This window comes from Protomyctophum bolini, assembly GCF_963924005.1.
Source record: "Protomyctophum bolini genome assembly, chromosome: 8".
Taxonomy (NCBI): domain Eukaryota; kingdom Metazoa; phylum Chordata; class Actinopteri; order Myctophiformes; family Myctophidae; genus Protomyctophum; species Protomyctophum bolini.
In genome coordinates, this window is record NC_137869.1 from 22,849,132 (window position 1) to 22,870,764 (window position 21,633).

General features: G+C 40.3%; 1 protein-coding gene across 4 annotated transcripts; it reads right to left on the bottom strand.

Annotated features, from left to right (window-relative positions):
- Positions 1-597: 597 nt before the first annotated feature.
- nexn (nexilin (F actin binding protein)) lies at positions 598-15,719 on the bottom strand (the record flags this gene model as incomplete). Of its 4 annotated transcripts, none has more annotated exons than XM_080770865.1 (15): positions 15,477-15,718; positions 12,412-12,865; positions 10,535-10,729; positions 9,701-9,785; positions 9,411-9,559; positions 7,436-7,624; positions 6,842-7,030; positions 5,348-5,536; positions 4,921-5,112; positions 4,359-4,403; positions 3,501-3,698; positions 2,828-3,049; positions 2,548-2,736; positions 1,713-2,073; positions 598-1,562 (listed from the first exon to the last, which is right to left on the bottom strand). In XM_080770865.1, the coding sequence occupies exons 2-15, from the start codon at positions 12,814-12,816 to the stop codon at positions 1,549-1,551; spliced, it is 2,622 nt and encodes an 873-aa protein (XP_080626991.1). In that variant the 5' UTR covers positions 12,817-12,865; positions 15,477-15,718. The 4 variants fall into 4 exon arrangements, with proteins under 4 accessions (XP_080626991.1, XP_080626992.1, XP_080626990.1 ...); XM_080770866.1 differs by lacking the exon at positions 598-1,562 and having other exon boundaries at positions 1,693-2,073; positions 12,412-12,671; positions 12,711-12,865; positions 15,477-15,719; XM_080770864.1 differs by lacking the exon at positions 598-1,562 and having other exon boundaries at positions 1,693-2,073; positions 15,477-15,719.
- Positions 15,720-21,633: the final 5,914 nt, after the last annotated feature.

A 21,633-nucleotide genomic window follows, 5' to 3' on the forward strand; every position in this document is an offset into this window, starting at 1 on the left:
AGTTATTTGCTTGAGAGTGTCTGTTTCCATGGTTACGCTGGGCGCTCTTCTTCTTCATGTGATTTCCGGCAGTCTTGATGAACTTTCGGCACATTGCTGCCTCCTACTGGTCAGCAGTAGACCTTAGCTGCCATGTCATGAATTCAAGCACTAATAGTCTGCTTTTACAGTCCTTGGTTAACTGGCTCTTGAGACTGGCTCATGAGACTCTGGAGTGTTCTAGTGCTTTGCCACTTCTGCATAGTGCATACATTCTCTTTCTTCCGTATAATGGCTGCACTCCAAAGCTGGGCACTCACCATGCTCACCAGTCACCACATGAAACATCACCACCTAGTAGCCTACACCCTACGGTCCATACCAAGAAGAAATCAAATAAATGAATACATATGAATGAATGTTTATTTTATGTATTAAATGAATGAATGAATAATTTATAATTGATTGATGATATGATCGTACCACTGTACTATTAGTATTCAATCAATCATACAATAGGCCTACATAGAACAAACAGTAGAAACACATGTATTGTCGATATGAGTGAGAATCCAAATATGTTGCTATTAGATTTACTAGACGCAGTAAAGACATTCGCAGAGTTTTTGTATGTTTTATTAAAAGGTTTTTATTTACTTATTTAACATATCACAATAGCCTATTCAAGCTAGTCTAACAACTTCCTATTATCAAACCATAAAATAACATACAGTCTCTCTAATACATATAATAGAATCAAGAGCTTTTTTTAAACTCAAAATTAAAAGGAAAAATAAGGTTGGGGGACATGAAAAATCAGCTAAGTGTTCATGACAATACACATTGAAACATGAGAGTTTAAAGTTTCTGAACTTTATGTTGACAGTGTGTGTTAGATGGAATTTCACAAGTTATGACATTTGCCATGAGAGAAATTCTGTAACTTGCAGACAAATGTCATGATGATAGCCAGCATCATGTTGTTGTCACAATAACAATATGAAAATGACAACAGGAAAATATCACAGTGCCAAAGAGTATGGCAAATATTACTTGCAGGAATATTACTTGTTGAATATGTGATGGTTATGAGTAAAGCTTGTTAGAACAGGAGCAGATTTCAGTGGATTTTTGTACCGTATACATTTTGTGTTTAGTGTTGAAGAACCGTTAGTATCACAGGTGTCATGAGGACCTAGCATCATAAAACAAGGATAGTTCTGAAATGTTGTGCAGCTATAGCAGGAAAGGAACAACACTAATAATAATAATAATAATGATAATGATAATGATAATGATAATGATAATGATAATGATAATGATAATGATAATAATAATAATGTGTTTTGGCACAAGTTTCTTCCTACTCTAGCAGGGAGTGCAGCTTTACAGATAAGCAATGCAATATGTAAACAACATCTTGCATATGTTTTGTGTTGTGTTTCCCTCCCTTAGGAATGCCAAGCATAATTTTTCCCTCTATTGTTTGGCCATACGGCAAGGGACAAAATTTTACAAAAGGAGTCAGAGACAACAGGGAAAGTTTCCAGAACGAGGTGGGAGAGGGCATCAGTAGTCGTCAGCTGCAAGAAAGAAACAATAGAGGTTACTCACAGATGCCTCTCAGTCCAAGTCCATGAGGAAGAGGAGCATGCGATTCCACTTCTGATAGAGAGTTCAGAAACCAGGCTAGTGTATCATGCAGGCATGCAATCACACCAAGGTGCTCTTACTTTCTATTGTGAGAATACAGGTACTGGCCGCTGTCCCTCTGCTGTTGACGGCCTTGCACATATACTCTCCCTCGTCCTCTGGGAAGGTCTCTGGTAGGTAGAGGCAGTAAGTCTCTCCTCTCTCTATGTATTGATAGTCCTCACAGTCCTGAAGCATCTCGCCCTCAAACCACCAGGTCACCTCTGGCTTGGGCTCCCCGGTGATCTTGACAGTGAACCGGACAGGCTCTGAGTCCACCACCGACTGATTCTTGAGTGGCTTTTTAAACCACGGGGCCCCCGACCTGCCGTGATCTTCCTCGTCATCAAGGCCTGCAGAGCCGTTGATAATGCTTCCCTCTTCTTCTTCATCCTCATTATTCTGAATTAAAATAAATAAATAGAAATAACACAATAACAAACATCAGTCACACACACACAAACTAACTAAGATCAAGGAAAAACCTATATGCCAATAGGCTGTGTGTCCACCAAGCTTTTTCACTTAAGTCACTCAAATCTCTGTAACCAGCTAAAAACAGCAGTGGGCGACTGCGCATCTCAGCGCAGAATAAACAACTAGCAGAGACTTCGGAGGTTTGCTTGAAATAGATAATCCAACACAGTGAATTCAACTTTTTGTACACGTTATGCTACTGTTGATTTTCAATGCAGCTGAACAGAACTATCAGGCAGAATAACAGATCATTTGAAGGTGGTTTATCACCTGAAAGTTTTAATACTGGAATTGGGTAATTATTATTACAACATCTAAAGTAGTTGTACATTATTCATATACATGCAATAACACCCAAATTGTCCTTTAACAAAAGCCAAAATGCTCAGGGAGATTTACCTTTTGGAGAGCGGCGTCAATCTCTTGCTGCTCAAACTGCATCCTCTGCAGCTTCTGATCCTCCACTTTCTTCTTCTCTAGCTCCTCCCTGGCTTTGGCCATTTGTTCAAACCGTGCACGCATGTCCACCTTCTGTTTGAACGGTGTCTCCTCAGGCTTCGTTGGACTTGTTTTCTCTTCGTCATCCTCCTAAACGGGTGGAAAAAAACAATCTTTTCAATATGCAACACTAAAATAACTCACTCATATTCTCATGTTTCAGTGGAGTTGGCGCTCTTACCTCTTGGAATCTCCCTGCTTCTCTCTCTTTGATCTCGATATCAACGGCCTTCCTCCTTGCTCGTTCCTCGTCAATCTTTTTCTGAATGTCCTCATCGGTCAGCTGCTTGATCTTCTCAAACTTGGACTTGAGATTCTTGGCCTGGATGGAACCGGTTCTCTTGAGCTTGGTCAGTTCTTCGTATTCTTTGCTCACTGTATCAGAGGACTCATTCACCACATCCTTAAAGAAAGAAAGAACACTTCTGTGCTGAATGTCCTGTGTACTTTAGTGGCTGCACAATTTCCTTGAACAATGATCTATGATGATCTATTCTATGCTAATTCTAAGCCCCAGTTGGCCTGGAGTGTATAGAACAGATGACCATGTGTCTCTCCTCTGATACACATAGGGCTGTATATATATTATATATATATTGCGTGTCTTAAGTACCAGGTCTTATTCCCTAACTTGAGTAAACTAAAGACCTGGAGAATGCTCTTTGGCCACTCAGAATAGACAAAGAGCATTGATCACGCCTCCAGGTCTTTAGTTTACTCAAGTTAGGGAATAAGACCTACTTAAGACACAGATACAGCCCATAGTGTCACCAGCTATCACCTGATAGTTGGGAGTAAACATAAGCACAAAATATTGATACACATACATTCACTACCATATCTTTCAGACTGACCTCTTCCATCTCTTGTCTAAGCTGTTCAAACTCCTGCTTCTCCTGCTCCATCTTCCTTTTGCGCTCATCCGCCTTGCGTTTCCTCTCGGCTTCCTCCTTATGCTTCAGCAGCTCTTCAAAGTTAATTTCCAGTTTTCTTGGATTTAATGCTTCCTGAGACTCACTTTTGACCATACCGGCTTCTTCCTGATCTGGTGCCTGTTGTGGCACATGTGCAAAGATGGACAACTGTGTAAGGGGGTGAACTGACTGAATTAAGCTTTATTTATGCTTCAGTGGCAACAAAAATTAAAAATATTTTTAATGTTTTGTTTCGCCAAGCAACACTACACATCAGAATCACTAAATCATGAATCAGGTCTTACATCACAGACCTTAAGGTGGCTCCAGACCAAACAGTCTTGTTCAAACTTCTTCGGCCTAGTCAAAAAGTTAACTACTGATTAGGCTATTTCACTATAGGGTTGTTGTCTGATTTCAGTATTAGCTTCAATTTATAAAATAGCCACAACTATCACTAACTTGCAACATAAGCAAGCAAAAATTGTGTAGTGGCCGCATTCTTTTATAGGCCAGAAGAGTTCAAGGCAACGTTACATCACCTACATACCAAGTCTAAAATAACAATCTAACCCCAGAAGACCATGTCAACGTTTCAAATAAAATAAAATAATATTGCACCTTTGTGCACACACTTCAAAGACAGCATTCAAATCACAGCAAAGCAGTGATATTATAATCTGGATAGTTCTTACATTTGTACTTACATTGAATATAACAGCAGCATATGGACAAAATGCTTCCCGTCAGATACCATATTGTAAATGCAAAAGGCTTTTGAAATTAAGAATATCTTACTTCTCCATCGCCATATGCAGAACTTTCCTGATCCAGGCCGGGGCTCTTCAAGAATTAATTTGGAGAAGGGATCAGCATGTGCCATTTATATCAGAATAATATAGGCTACTGTACATTTAAACAGATACCATTAATTCATGTCCAATTAGAAATTCAAATTAAAGATAAAAATGTTGGTAGTTTAGTTTATCAAATGTTAATGTTTGTTAATTTTGAGTAGGTAATGTTGACCCCCTGGCATTCTAAAACTCCCCTGGACAAGGAAAGCATTTACGTGGAATCATTTCCAAATGTTATTGATATATGCCGTCTCATGCTGCATGTAAAGATGATTGTCTGAACTTAAGCGTGATGACAAGTACGATAACTACAAAGCGGCATGCCAGACATTGAGCAGCATCATGAACGCTATTTGTTCATCATGATGTTCTATGAAGAGCAATAGAATTAAGATGGATGGATATACAGGAGCCTTTAGTAGAACATGCTATGATTAAATGGACTGTATGTCAGTATTATATCCATGCAGATGTGTCCTGTGCAGTTCGGCCTGCAGACTTGCCATGTTCTTGCGGGCCTCTGCAAACAGCCTGTTCTCCTCCTTTAGTCTCCTCTTGGCCTCCTCCTCTGCCTTCCTATGCACCTCCTCCCTTCTTTGGCGCCCCATCTCCTCGAAGCTGGCGCACAGCTTCCCTGGTTTATTTCCCTCCAGGTTCACCAATGCCATGAACACCTCATCGTCTTCATCCACCAGCTGAGTAGAAGAGCAGTAGAAAGCTTTGGATTGTATAATAAGTGTATGCCAGCATAAACCTTTTTTGCATCTAAGGTTTCTTGACAATGGCATCGCTGTATAATTAAATCACCTGAATAGTGCATAAGTATTATATAAATGAATAACGTCTAAATGAGTCTAAATGGAGACATTGAGTCATCTTTCCATATTACTGAATAGAGAATTTCAATTTCATTGTGGACGTTATATTGACCATGCTCTTCCTGGCCTCTGCGAAGGCTCGTCTCTCCTCCTCCATCCGTCTCTTGTACCCAGCTTCTGCCTTCTTACGCTCCCCTTCTACCCTGTGTCTCTCCAACTCCTCGAAGCTCAGCTGTAGTTTTCCAGGTCGGATATCGTCCTTCTCCTCCTGACCTTCCTGAGTATCCTCCCCATCTTCAGCCTGAGAGGAATAACAACAAAGAATAGACAAAACCTATGTTATACTGCACTGCTCATGCCTCACTGGTGGGGCCCGTAGCACTCCTCATTCCTTGTATCACGTATTGTCACCTTTTTAACCACTGGAACGGGAACCTGGCGGCACAATAAATCAAACACACAAGCAGCACAGTGTGTTGGCAACTTACTTGTTCACTTAAAGGACGATTTAGTTTTTTTTCCAACCAAGGTTCATGTTTTAGGTTGTTATTAGAGAAAGTAAAAGTTAAAGGGGGTGACAAATTGACATTTGAGTTGAGTATGAGTATGGCATCCATCTAGTACCTCTACACAGATGCTAGGTTGATGTTTACATAGTATCCTAGTTACTTCATAGCACTTCATTGTTTTCTTTGCATGCTATTTACTTTACACTGGCGTTAGTTGACAAGGGTTTATGCCATTGACTCTAATCTTGCACTCTGCAACTGCAAGTCGCTCTGGATAAGAGTGTCTTTGATTGATTAATTGATTGAGAGATTGATTGATTGAAGTACTTATTAACAGATAGGAGAATTACAGTACATTTCAAGCACAACTCAATACAAAACTGTTAACTGTGACGCATTACACTTGTTTAGGGTCCACCATGTTCAATTCATCATAACATTTAGAGACAAATAGGGTGGGGGATTCAGATTTTACAGGGACCAGTTTCGAATTGCAGCCGTCCGTAGTGCCCCGTGGTGCCCTTTGAGAGCGGTTTTGAAGGAGTCAAGGGATTCGCATGTCTTAATGACTGTTGGTAGGGCGTTCCACATTTTGGTGGCATAGGAGCGAAATTAAATTAGTCCCTTGTTTGTGCCGAATCTGGGTTGCACCTGGTTTGTTGAACTCTCTCTGGTGTCGTGGGTGTGGACTTTGTTGACATTAAGGAAGTATTTAGACGGGTACATGGGTTTCTTGGTGGTGTATCGAATCTTGTGGACCAGACCCATTGCAAGATGCTGTACTCTGTCATCAACCCTAAGCCATTCCAGCCTGTCAAAGTGGGCAGTGAGGTGGGTTCGGGGAGTGAGGCCAAGTAGCAGCCTGACCAGTTTGTTTTGGGAAGTCTGGAGCCTTGTTTTAAGGGCCTTTGAGGTACTGTAGTACGAAGAGGTGCATGCATAGTTGAAGAAACCTTGTGTCCCAGTGTTCCGTTCTTCTAAATGCAATCAATTGTAAATTGTAATTGCTCCTAACTTTTGGAATCAGAAAGCAGGAATCAACACACATCTGAAGTGCATCACATTGGGATGTGTAAAGAAATGCACAGGTGCATCACCATTTCAAGCTTGGCCTCGTCAAATGATTTTTTCTCCTCCCGCAGACGGCGTTTGGCTTCCTCCTCAGCCTTCTTCTTCCTCTGCTCCTGTCTCTCCTTCTCCAGATCCTCAAACGACAGCTTCAACTTCCCAGGAGTCACCTGCTCCCTCTCACTGGGTTTCATGTCGTCTTCTTCGTCATCATCGTCCTGAAAGCGGATGTAAAACAACAACCCAATAGCCCATTATTTTACTTAAAAACAATGGTGCAAACGTCTAGAGAACATTTTCTACAGTATCTACTGTATAATGCCTTAACAACAAAAGCTCCACAATTTGAAGAAAACAAAACTATTACGATGACGATGATATTGTATAACCATGGTGCGATTCATGAATAATATGTTATTAGAATCAGAATGCCATTTAGAAATTGTATCAGAGATGAAGGTATATAACCAAATATGTGGATTTAAAGCTCAGAGAACAGGAATCGTCCAATCGTCCACCCTGCCCTGGAGAATAACTGCCTCCTTATAATTCTCAATATATTATTTGTTACCCATTTGTTTTCTCCATAAACAATGGGAATACGGAGGATACTCTGGGCTCACCTGTTGGGCCACTGAGCGCCGCTTGGCTTCCTTGATTTCAGCGTACCGTCTCTTCTTCTCCTCTTCTGCCTTCTTCTTAAGGCCATCTTCACGACTCTTCTCCAGGTCTTCAAAGTTTACCTTGATTCTTCCTGGAGCTCGTGAAGCTTTCCCTGGCACCACCCGTATCAGCATGCTATCATCTCCATCCTAGAAGGTATTTTAAGAAATAATACATACACAGAGAGTTTTGTTTATTTGTGTTTTTCATTGCTTCATTTTGTTTACATTTCCTATCGGCTAGAATCACCTTCCTAGCTTGCGACTTTAATCATAATTTCAGAGTGGATCCATTAAAATGTGAGTTCTAAATACGTCTGGCTTGCTACCGTTGCTCCCAGAATATTATCAATGCAGTGTTGAAAAGACATTGGAAGAGTGTTGTGGTTAGGGTCAGTGTCGACACCCAGACTTGACAGACTATGGGAAAATACATTCAATGTAACACCCCCAAACACCCTCAGACTGAAGATAAGAGGACATTGGGTTGCAGGAAGGGGGAGGGGTCTCTTTGGTTCCAATGGTCACCATTTGTAGCAGGTCGTCAGTCTATGAGTGCAAGTGTGAGGCTAAGATAGGAAGTTCTAAGTCAGTCATAATGGGGAAGGGGACAGAAGCTAAATTAGTCACTGTGGGGTGTGGGAAACAGTTGCCAGTCACATGCTGTCTACACCTGGCCGTGCCTGTGGTCCAGGCAGCAATATAAGTAGATTGGCCCAGTTGTTTCTAGATCACAGAGTCAGTGCCTTTCAAAACAAAACCATCTCCATTTTGAGATATTAGCCCTAGGAGGACCACTTGTTGTGAGATTTTTAGACCCATAATGTAATAAATACTCAATTCTCTCTCTCTCTCTCTCTCTCTCTCTCTCTCTCTCTCTCGATAAACTGTACAATCATGGGCAACATGGGAAGCATCTTTTTCTTTTTATTCACCACTTGTTTATATGTTTTTGCCACAGTATTGTGTATATTTGTCTATCATAAATGTTTTTTGATTAATTGAGTACATGAGGACACCAATGGAAACAAGCCAAAGGCTTTTCTGGTTTCATCTGTTTAGCAGAGCTTGTGCTGGCTTTTAGCCCTGTGCCTGTCGTTGCAAACTGTTAATAACGGATTCAATCAATCAAAGCATTGAGTAATATCACATATTGTAGGTCTACTGTAAATACCGGTAGATGGTTACAATTTTAGAGTAACACTCCATTTCTTATATTGATGAAGTCATATTTTCAGGCATAAATGATTATGGGAGACTATAAATAATGATTAGCTTGTGGGCTCACTGTAACTACCTTAAGTTTATGACCTGTAGTGAATCCACCAGCATAGGACTAGCATTGTTGACAATGTTTTATACAGTAGCATGATCTATATCGTAATTGCTGCTCGTTTAATCAATTAAATTGTTGACTTTCGGTAAACACTGCATTAGTACAAATTAAATGCTGAATAAAAGCCAGATTAACATGTTGTTACAGAGTCTTGTCAATTAATTAATTTGATTACTTTGAGCAAAACCAGAATAGTGCTACTAGTAGGCTACATAAAAGCGTATAATTGCTTATCTGGAATAAGCATCATTGCATAACATTTATACATTCCCAAGGACTACGCTGACTGATGAAGTCTTAACCTATGCTATTGATGTGGAGTCCTCTATACAATAAAATACATTTATGCTATCCCTAAAGGCTCTATGATGCTATGAAAGCAACTGCTATGAAAGTAAAAGTTCCCATGTTGTTCCCATCCTGTTTGGCTTTCAAAAGGCACTTAGAATAACTCATCCGGGTAGCAGCTGAGGATTACCTGAATGATTACAGATGATTGGAAGCCATTCCCTCCAGTAGGGTACTATAGCTAAATAATTTAGACCAGGCGATTTCACATGTGGCCCCATACCAAAGGAATCCCCCCTCATGTTTACATACCTCAGCAGCTTTCTGATCATTTTCTTTCTGAATCTTGGCCTTTTCTTTGGTATCCTGGGCAGACCTCCTCTTCCTCTCTTCACCAGCCTTCTTCCTCTCCGCTTCTTGTCTCTGCTTCTCCATTTCTGCGAATTTCCCCTTTACACTTCCTGAAGAATCCCAAATATAGAGGAGCGACGAGCACAACACAAGAGGTAAGCTGTGAACCACTCCCTACACTAACCAAATGGCCAAATGGACATCCCTCTTTATCACTGACTCCACTCCTCCCATTCTTTTACATGTCATACCTGTGATTTTGGGGACGTAGGATTTTTCCACCTTGGCTGGCTTCACCTCTTCTTCCTCATCGCTGGAGGCTAGGAGTTCTTTTATCTGCGCTTGACAGACAGACAGAGAGTATACGTGAGGCAATGGTTTAGCCAGGATCATCTGCTTTGCCTTTGCACCTCAGGAGCCATGCTGGTCCCAGCAAGAACAGGGACCTAATCCCTGTTAATAACTGGGTCATGTGACCCACAGATGAGCCTCTGATTGGAGCATCCCATGCTGGCAAGGAAGGGAGATCAGCATAGGTAGGTGTCCATTCCCGTAGAGATACAGTAAGGCTGTACACTGGGAGGCTGTTCTCTCTGTATGTCACTGGTAATCCACTCACATCACACTATCACCGTATTTCACCAAGGTGTTATTAGTTAGTTTGTCTTTTACAACCAATGAAGTTGTACCTGCTTTCATGTTTTTCAGTGTCAGTGTCCATATTAATTGTGTTATATATTTATTTTTTTGTTCTTTTATGAAACACGAACCATTAAACTCATCGAGTATTACTGTAACTTGAATAATTATTCATTACAATAATCAGTGGATTATTTAAAGCTACAATCTATTGACAACGTCGATCTTTATTATAATTTGAACATCTTTGCAATTACTTCTCTCTGTCGAGTCAACGGACACAAAACGTACAGATTGTAGCTTTAAAATGATCAGTGATAGATGTTGGTGTTCTGTAATCATGTAGTGAATTCACACAAACCACAAGCGTTGTCACCTGGTCATGCCTCATCATGCCATGCAGGTCACAGTGGGTGGTTAGTGGGGGGAGGTTATCTGTCTTTGACCTGCTGCTTCCTGACGAGATATGCTCTCTCCATGGTGAACTGCTCCTTTCTCTTCCTATTCTCTTCAGTGGTCCTGTTCTTGCTGCGCTCCTCCCTGGCTTTCTGCATGGCCTCAAACTTGTTCTTGACCTCGCCTTTGTCCTTGTCTTTGGGCACGTAGCTCCTGGCCACCGGCTTCCTGGACCGGAGGAGTTTCTGTGGTCAAATCGGAATGAGACAGATGGATTGATTGATTGATTGAAAATTGAATTCACAGTTTGTAGAATGGGTACATTTCAATGGACTTGTTTACATCTGGGTCTTCCATTTTCAATTAATCAGAACATTTACAGACGTACACTTCTATGAAAAATGAAATCATAATATATACAGTGTAAGAAACTAAAAAACATGTACAGTGCGGGCCGGGGGGACTTTAACTTTTTTACAGGGGCCAGTTTCGAATTGCAGCCGTCCATAAGTGCTCTTTGAGAGTGGTTTTGAAGGAGTCTAGGGATTCACATTTCTTAATGGCTGTTGGTAGAGCATGCCACAGCGGTCCAGGCATCTTGGCTGGTAATCCAGTCTGGCAGTGTGCTGTGGTGTTTGACTCCTGATCCCGACAGCCTTTACTGCATGTCACCCCCCCATCTCTCTCCCCATTTCCTGCCAGCCTACTGTCTATCCCTCCATAAAAACATATAAAAGCCACAAAAAAGCCACAAAGCCACAAAAAAACATATATTTAATCCCTTGTTTGAGCCGAATCTGGGTTGCACATCCCTCTGGTGTTGTGATTGTGGACATTAAAGTATTTAGACAGATACTTGGGTATCTTAGTGGTGTAGAGAATCTTGTAGACCAGGCCCATTGCAAGTTTCTGTTCTCCAGCCTGGACATTGAATGTGATAACATTTTGCAGTGAGGTGAAAAAAATGGTGGAGAAGGTAAACCTTTTTGAATTGTATCATGCAAAAACAAATTGATTAAAAAGCCAAGTCAAGGCTCAGGTAGATCCATCTATTTCCACGGCCAAAATGCAAATAGGCACAATGCAAATTTTAGCACAGCTTTGTGCGCAGTTCATGGTGGCCAAGTCATAGACCATGACGTATGCACAAGTGCCTTTCACACCTGTGCTTTGTGGCCGTGATACATAATGTCATTGACTTTCAACCCAGCTTGGTGGGTCTTCGACTACTGGTCAATCACAGTGTGGCTTTCCGATGCGGTGAGCATGGAACGCTCGCTCCCCTTGTAGTTTACCTACCTCTCTCTATCCTTGCGGACAAAACATGGTCAGTGGCCAAAGAAAGACACAGCGTGAGCGGTGAGCAGCCACCCAACCTGCTCAGCACGGACAAAACACAATCAGTGGCCAAAGACACATCGCTGTCTGCCTTCGTTCAAAATTTGCGCTTTGTCTGTGTATCTCACTCGGACACACGAAATTCACTAGGAAACAACAACGGAGACGTGTGGCATTAGCGTGCTGCAAGAAAAAGACCATGGCTTGCACAACCACCATAGAATAACTGATGCAGGATAAACGGATCAAAGATATTTAAGAAAATAGAGTCCGCCCATTGTAGAATAACTTGGTCAGTAGTTTATTTACATTTCAACACAAGGTCTTCTTCAGAATGGCCATCTGAAGTTATTTTGTAGTGGGCAGACTCTTTTCTTTTTACCACAAAGTAAACTGCCACGGTTGCCCTTGAGCAAGGCACTGAACCCCAAGCTGCTTCATGGAGGCTGCAGTTGCCTGCTTTGTACAGGAGGCCCTGCACTCGTATACTCTCTAGAGATATAATAATACACATGGGACTCTGTGTATATCTATAGTAGGAACTTTAAAAGTACATTACATGTACTGTATTTGTTCATGAAAGCCTTACCTCTTGCTTCAGAGCCACATCAGAAATGTTCTGTTCACTTGCATCAGGTGCTGTTTCTTCCGTCTTCTCTGTTGGTGCTGAGTCACCATTTACTGCTTGTGAATCCTCATTTTTCTCATCGGCTGTGTCATTGTCTTTGTGTTCCACACCGTTCACGCCGTGTGTGTCGGTCTCATCATCGGCGTGCTCATCCTCCTCGTTATGCGTTTCATCACCTTCATCAGCGCACTCCTCCTCCTCGCCGTTCTGCGTCTCATCACCTTCATCAGCACACTCCTCGCCGTTATGTGTCTCATCACTTTCGTCCTTGTTTTCCACATCATCATCTATGTCCTTGTCAAGTTCATTGGTGATATTGTCTGTGTCGTGTGTGACATCAGCCATAACCTGTGCAACCTCAGTCATCTTTATGCCACAGTGACAAGCTGACAGACAGGCCCACTTTAAATGTTACCTGCAAAGAAAAGGGACATTTATCAATTTCCAGTTATCTTCTCATATACTAGATCCTACCTACTGTACATGTTAGGAGATTTGGTAGTAACTTTAATGGCAGAACCCATAACCACTTTTGGTGGTAGGCCTAAAGCAGCAAAAGAAAAAATGAGAAAACTGTGCCAAGCTAAGGAACTACCATGACATGCAAGACTTGTGTTCTGTTGCAAGATTTTTTTTAAATAGCCGATCAAGCTCACAACGGGTTGCAATGAGTGTGTGTAGAACGGCTATTTTCAAATACCCAATGTACAGTATATAGGGTTCAAGTGGTTAAATTGATTTTGATGCTATATTAACATATTATCCTAGGGAATCGGGACCCCCTCAAGGACACTTTGAGAACCACTGATGTTACAGTATCTACTTCCTATTCCAGATACTTCAAGTAACTAATTTTCAGCTAAAAGTCAGATGTTGGGGTTTGTATCTGTGACTGCCACTTAGGCATAATTTGTTCAGACTGCAGGCAAATCCAATTTGTTTCTCAATTACAATATTTAGGACTGACTGCCCACACTTGCAAGAGATCAGATCGGATTTGTGTATTCAGACATAATCGAAACACATTGGTTCCTGTGGTAAAGAGGCCACACTTTGTGAGCTTGTAGATCTGTGATTTTCAGTGAGAATATATGAAAAAGTAGCCTATAAATCAGGCTTAGGACCTATAGGGAACTAATCTTAGATCAGGGGGAAAAAACACCATGTGTTTTTTGTTTGGTTTTGTGCTGTTATGACTATCATGAAACTGATGCCAGTCTGAACAAAAAAGCCTAAAAGCATAATACCGGTAATATAGCCTTATTGACTACAGAGTTCAGGGGAAGAAAGGGGTGCCCCACTTCCCTACACTGAAACGGAACATAATTGTGGGTCCTAATTTTAGCCCACTTGTGTGTCCAGGACATGTGATCATGGCTATTTCTGATAGGTGATACTCAGTTGGACAGAGCTCACGTTGGACAGAGACCACATGTCGCCCCAGACCCCCACAGACTCTTGACAAAATGGCTAGACTTAAAGCTATAGACAATTGAATGAGAGGTGTTAGTCATTCCCCACAAAATGTTTTGCTGTTCATCAGTGCCCTGAAATACATCTTTCATTCAGACATCAGACATGTCTATGTATTTTAGCAACTCAGTCAGTGTGGCATAATACAGTAAACAGCTGTAGTGTTGATGATTGATTAGTGGAATGGCCTCATGTTGGCTTATATTGAATTGTGTACAGTATGTTGTTATAAAGAAAACTGTTATTATAACAGTGTCACAGAGCCCTATGACCACTTCTGAGAGATATACGTATATGCTTTAAATACATTTCATTAATGACCTAGATCAGGAGTTTTCCCCCAGTATGTTATGAATTATATCCACAGACCCCCATAACTTTTAGGGTGTGCAAAGTGAGTGTTTCATTTGTACAATCTCAGAGTTACAGATCTGTAAGGGTCCATTTGGTTCCCATTATCAATAATATTTTAGCGTCCAAACCAAGGACCCCTGGGGGTCCCCTACCCAGACCCCACTTTGAGAACCACTGACCTAGATTATTATACACAGTATTTATGTAAGTAATCTATGTCCAAGAAGGATTTATTTGTGTTTTAATTGTGACAGTAATTAATTAGCATTTTGGCATAAAGCTGTTGTTGTCATCATTACCCGCAGTGACCCTTGTCCTTACACCTTGAGTTAAGATGGCCTATAGCTTGTCATTTGATCACTAAAGATGTAATGATAAAATAAAACATAATTTAAGAATGATGGCAATACTGTACTGTGTTAGCGGCCTCCTAATGTGTCATGGTACAACCGTCAACCGCAATGTGATGCTGATCTAGACATTCCAATAATTGCCTGAGAATAAGGTCAAGAGGGGCCAAACTATATAGGGGCTTGTTGATGAATAATGTTATTAACTTAATAAATGCTTATCTTGACAGAAACAACAGTAGGCCTATACTTAAGGGGAATATCACTCATTTTCAACATTTTATTGAAAATGATATTTGCAAAAACAAATGAGCCGATAACAATACATTTATCATTATTGTTGTCTTATAAATCAGTTATTGTGATGATGTTAAACATGAGCTTGGATTGCCCTATCATCCTTATAGCCAAGTGAAGTTCTATTTATGGCTGTTATAATGTAGCCTAGTCAGCTGGCACCAGACATCATGACAGCGTGCTGCCTGCTGGGCTATACAACGAACGAACTGTGGCTTTAATAAAGTTTCATTAATAGCTCATTGTCTTTTAATTGTCAATGCACTATAGCCACAATAGCAACTGTAGTCTATCCCAAGAAAGTTATTGAGGATACCAAATACAAATCGTGATCTAATATTTTAATAGTTTACAGTACACCCAATAGGCCTACCTACCGATGAATGAGAGCCCTTATACAATATAATAAAAACACCATTGGTTCAATTATATGTTTTTTATAAAATAAATAAATAAATAGACTGCATGAAATGTCCCCTATATAAACTTTGACCTTGCAGGTGTATTGGAAATTTGCGTTATAGCTTTTAAACGTGTATGAAATAAGCTTACCCCTTTATGATGCCGTCCTCCTTATTTTCATAAGAATCCTTTGTAGGTATAACTGGCTGATGTGTGTGTGAACTGGTGTAGTCTACACAAGCAGAACAATCCAGAAAAGTGGAAAGTCACAGAGACGCGTCAGCGTGCGCGGAGAGACGGCACACACACAGTGGACTGGGTGAGGTTGCGTACCGCTTTCCATAAAAGTAGCGTTCCTTCTGCCGTCGACCACATTCCCCTCGCACCAGCCGCAGGTTCAGCTGTTCACTCACACTCACACAACATACGCTTGTCCTTTTTCCTGTTATCCTTCTGGGCTCACTGGGCTGCAGGTTTATGTAACAAGTCAACACCAGTAGTATTTATAAAATTAACGTTTCCTCACGTTAAACATTTTAACTCCTCGGGGAATATTTTTGCTTCAATTGCACGTTAGCCTAAATAAACTGTAGGCCTTTCATATTTAGGCTATACATAAATTAGCTATTTGCCTATTTTCTAGAATCATTCATTGTTTCTCCGTGTGGGCCCTATTGTAAACAAGTAATGCTTTATGGTGTCGTCCACTCACAGTTAACAGTTATTGTATTGAGTTGATGTATACTTTAAATGTAGCCTACTGTAATTCTGCAAACTGTTAATAAATCAATCAATCAATCAATCAAAAGTGTGTGCAATATGTTTTTTAGTTTAAACTTTTGACATGGTTCACTTCACATTATATTTTGTTTTCAGGAATCAATTATTTAGTGTTGCATGGAAATATAGAAAATGTGCTCAAGGGCCAGGCTAGCTGTTGGTATACCTGTACAAGAACAAACCTCTGCACTAAAATGTCAAAAAGCATCCAGCAAAACAGCATAATGATAAAGTTCATACTTTTGGAAACGTGTCATAGAATTAAACATTTACAAATAGTGGGCTAGGCCAATAATGTTATTCATTATTATTTATCATTTTAAAATTTGACACTCATTTGAGCACCTGTTAGAATGATTGTTGTTTACATGCTTTTATAAGTTGACATACAGTACACTTTAAGGCCAGTTGCTGGTGGTCAGAGGAGCCATGGATGCCTGGCTTATCTGAAAGGAAACCAGGTTGCCTTTAGTTTTTCTCCTGCTAGAAACAAATGAGACGCTGCCACGGGTTGCTGTAGCCTACAATGCAACAGCTACGATGCATATCGTCAAGAGTTCCACATGCACAGTTGGTTTTATTTACAGTCCAAAGCATGTCACATAGACTTTCAACCTGGCATCCCTATTTTGAGCATGTTGAATTGGACAAAATTATTAGTCTACAATTTTTACAAATGGCAAAATAGCTCATCTAAACTCAACACATCACAGTGTGATGTGATGAATCTTTGATCGGCTTAATTTTGCTATTCTCGAAATATGCTTAATGCTTGCATTAAAGTGTCATACCACAGGTCCACTTATGAATTGGCAAATCTTCCTTTAGACGACAAAGTGTTTTTTCAGTTGTAGTGGGTGTAAATAGAAACGATTCACATTTGTCAGTCATCATGCACAGTTGCTGACTCACTCCCACTTCCTACGGTCATAAAATACTGTGGGCACTGGCGGCGTCGAATGGGGTGAGAAGTTAGGCAGATTCAACCATGGGTTATTGACATGGGCGGAGGGCCGTTTTAGTGCCAAAATTCATATACATTTGGCCATAGAGTTGATCTGAATATATTTTGTGCCAGGGACCCCCAGAAGAAAAGATTTGTGTTACTGTCTAGTGTCAAAGAACTCTGCTGTATCCGGATCGGGAGTCTAACCCAGGCTAGGTACCCGTCCACTGCCCTATTCTTCAATGTACAAGTAATTCTTTCCAGAGGAAGACACAATGATAACTCCCTAAACTGAGATGTTATTAATTAGGCTTAATAAATACTGTACAAAATATCCATATATTTTCAAAAGCCTAGCTTGATACACTACAATCAACCCCAGCATATATTCCTGAATAATAATTTCAAGTGAGTTGTGGAGACTTCAGAAAAGCTCCCAGTATAAGAGACAAACCACCAGCTATATGTTTGGAACTGAAATCTGATAGCAAGGCTATACTGTGCATCTATAGCACTGTATGCAAAAGTAATAGTATAGTATAGTATAGTATGGTATAGTACTACAGTATATAGTAGGCTACAGTTTTTGAGTGGCGACACACAGGATTTAGGAAACTGAACATAACTGGACAGGTTGAATTTTCTTTTGATAGACAAACTAATGCTGCTTTGCGGTTTCCTGATTCCTGAACTCACAAAATAAACCACTGTTGCAAGGAATTAAGTTGCAAAACAATCGGTGGCACGTATACATGCAATGATCTAAGTTGGGAGATGCTCATTTCCTTCTTATTGATTCAGTCGTTTGCTCCTCAAGATTATGGCAGGTCTAGTGAATCCCAGAGGCATACCATATACTCCTCTGTCCAGAACCCAACAGAGACAACAAAGGGAGGCTTCCCTAAATAGCTCCACAGCTGTGGTAGCTGATCAACACTGTATACTGAGACAGCTAGCTTGAGTCAGACTGGCCTCAATCTTCAGCTGCTGCAGCTCAGCTCTGACACCCCTGTAAATATATTTGGGGTGGTACAGCCCTTTTGAAACGGCACACTTCCACCCCTGTTGAAGCCCCAGTCGACTGTCTCAGAATGACAAAATCAATGCGGGTTGATACCGGCAAACTCACTGCCACATTTGAATAAATGAATATTTTTTTCTGATGAAGAATGACTTATGATGACACACATTTCATAGTCTGCAGGATAGGTTATTAGTTTTGATTTCCTGCTAGGGCATCGGCCATCTATCAACATCTAAATGTGCATATACTACATTACTCATGAGTAATGACGCTTACAGTATAGACCTAATGCGTAGGGTCAAAGCATCAATCAGTTGAACTTGTTACTCATGTTTGTCACACCAAAGTGAAATGCATGCACTGTCTTTAAGACAAGAAGGGTGCCACTGGGCTTTGGAGAAGAGCTTTACAACAGTGCTAGTTTGTAAGATGATCTGAAAGCAACAGTAAGTTCAGTAAACGTTGTTCTGCTAATAGTGAACGTTAGAGACCCCTCCTCCTAGCAGCTGCATGGGCTGAAGGGGTTGACTGAGGTGGCAACGGTGCAGTTGTTTCAGGTGCATGGCAAATAAAGTAGATTAAAAGAAGGTTAAGACAAAATTGTGTTTTTGTGGCCAGCAATGGGTGTCAAGTGAAAATTGCACTATGGAAACTTTCTATATATGGGATTTCTAACCACTAGCAATGAATAACATGCAATATATATTCTCTGATTGAATTACTATTCCACTTATGCATGGTTCTGAATAAGACAGAAAAGTAATTTATTTTCAATGGTGTTGCATGGACCTTTTTTAATATTCTAATAGCCTGCTAATTCTTCCCAAAAGGTTGACAGTTATGCAAATATTTTGTGAACCTGCTGCATGTAAATAGCTAAGAGATAAACTGTGTTAAGTGGCTTTATAATTTGCCATTCATCCCCGTCTTCAACTACACAGATAAAGACTACAACTTCCATATGCCCGCAAGTTACCAGCTGTGGTTTAAGGACTCAGCTTTCAGGGTTGCAATCAGAGGAAAACCCCACGTGAAATAGATGCAACCATGTGGAAAGGGTCAAGAGATTAATGCGTAGTGCGTAACAAAGTGGGTTTAGTTCTTGAGGGTAATAAGTAACACTAACCAGCAGGTATATCAGATTGTGTTAGTTTCTTGTTTTACTTCTCATGATTAGGTAAGTTGACAAAAAAATACGCTTTTCCAGGAGCAGAATGTGGCCCTAACAGTGAAAATACTTACTGACACCTTATGTCAGTGCTGTGCTATCAGTTAACTGACGCTGGCTATATTAAGGACCTCTGACGAGTGAGACTTGACTGTGTGCCCACACTGCCTGCTGCCGGAGTACTTTGGCTTTTCCATCATCCACATCTGATTTGGGTCACAGACTGGCACTTCGCTGCACACTCTACCGCACTTCTAGATCATTGCTGCCTTGGTGACCTAAAACCCCTTATCTAATGATTGAGATTCCCGACTAATCTTTATTCTTATGCCTCCGCCGGCGGGCAGTTCATCTGTCCGTCCGCCTGTCTGTCCGTCCCAAACTCAATATGTCAAGGCAATTTCACAATATTTGCCACAAATGTTCACTTGGATGAACTGGATGACCTGATTGGTCAAAGGTCAAGGTAACTGACTTCACAATACACATTCTTTAAATTCCGTCAAAGTCTTTACTGTGAATCTAATCAAACGTGTAAACGGCAACTGCATGGTTGGCATACAACCGCAATAGGGTATTTACCGTATTTCTAATGTTTTAATTATGTGGCAGCATTCAACTTAATTATACTACAATTCTATGGTCTACCAAGAGTTTATACAAGTCACTTATTTCCAGATTATGGGTTAATGTCTTTGGAATATACCTTCTCTCAGTTCAACCATTACATTCAATGTCCTTCCTATGTCATGCCCCTTTTCTGTACTGCAGAGACCAATGGAAGTTCCTTCCTGCCATTGTTTATAGTAAGAATGCTAATGCATAATTAACTACCACTGCCCCCTAGTGAATACCGACAGGACATTCTGCCGGCGCACATAAGCATGTTGATCCTATTAAATAAATATTATCCAATACAAAATATGATCCAATAAAATATTATAATACATAATATTATGTTAAAATATGATTAATAAAACTATTATTCAAAAAGAATCCAAGCCAAAGGGTATAGGTAGAGTTGGGTGAATTGCATTGCATTTTTGGGTAAATCTTAGCAGCCAAATATTCTAAACCACCAATATTTTTGACAATAGCTATTTTGTTATTTTGTTAACTCTTTGTGCCAACCAAACCTTTGGTTGGCAGAAATGTTACAACTGACCCCCATATATGACATCTCATTTAGCTTTGCATGTGAGAGAGATTGTATGTTTTCTTCCAGCATTATTATGCAACCACGTGGTTACACTTATGTAACCGTTTGTAAAAATTCTGTGATTCTGTGAAAAAGAAAAAAGAAACCTGCAAAACAAAGGGTGTATATCATAATTAAATATTTCACTTCTTCTCTTCTTCACAGAATCAAATGTTTTATGGTCATGATTCACTGGGAGCATCCTTTCTAGGCTTAAAATAATTGATATCAATATTTTTTGGAAATCTCTTTATCAGTGGAACCCATAATTGCCACCACTATGCCCTATAGGCCTAGTCTATTATGCATCTATGCACACGCACACCTACCTGACCAACCATGGTGTAGATCCATCCATCCATCCATCCAAGCACTTGAGACTTGAGTAGCCTACACCCTACACTACACTGTACCACCATGATAGCCTATGGCTGCCATGCATGCCCAAGAAATATGTGTATTAAATAAAGTTTCTTGGAATACTTTGACTAGATTTTTTTCCCAAGAGACTTATTGTCACAAGGACGTACGAGTGTATGCACTATGAAAAACGTAGGTTGGTGGTGCTCCATATAACACAAAAATAAATAAATAAAATACCAAACTTATTAACAGCCTTACAGCCCTAAAGCCTTTTCTAAAAGAAAATAAGTTAAAACAGTTTGAAAACCCAGATGATCAGCATATATAAGGCTAATAGGCTATAGCCTACCACAGATGTGTTAACAGTTTTGTTGTACTTGAAATGTACTAATTTTGCAAACTGTTAATAAATACTTCGATCAATCAATCAATCTATGGCTCTATGCCTATAGTTCACACATTTTCTAAAAGTATTATAGCAGCCAAGTGCGTGTTTATTTTCACATGAATTATGCAAGATCGTGGCAAATGGATCAGTTATGTTTAACATGGATCTATATATAAGTTATAACAAGACAAACTTGGTTTGCATGTCATAATTATGAAAATATCTTGTAACATGAAAACATTGTTAAACATACACTTTCCACGTTATAACGTGATACTAACTTACTGATCAATTTGTCTTGATGTAATCAGATGCATGGTGTTATCAATGGGAGTCCTACTGTAACAGTGGAGGGTGCGCCATACACAAACATGCGCAGTATTGACAGTGTCGTATTTGGACAACTTCCTGCTCCTCTTAACAAGCTGACAGTATCGCGA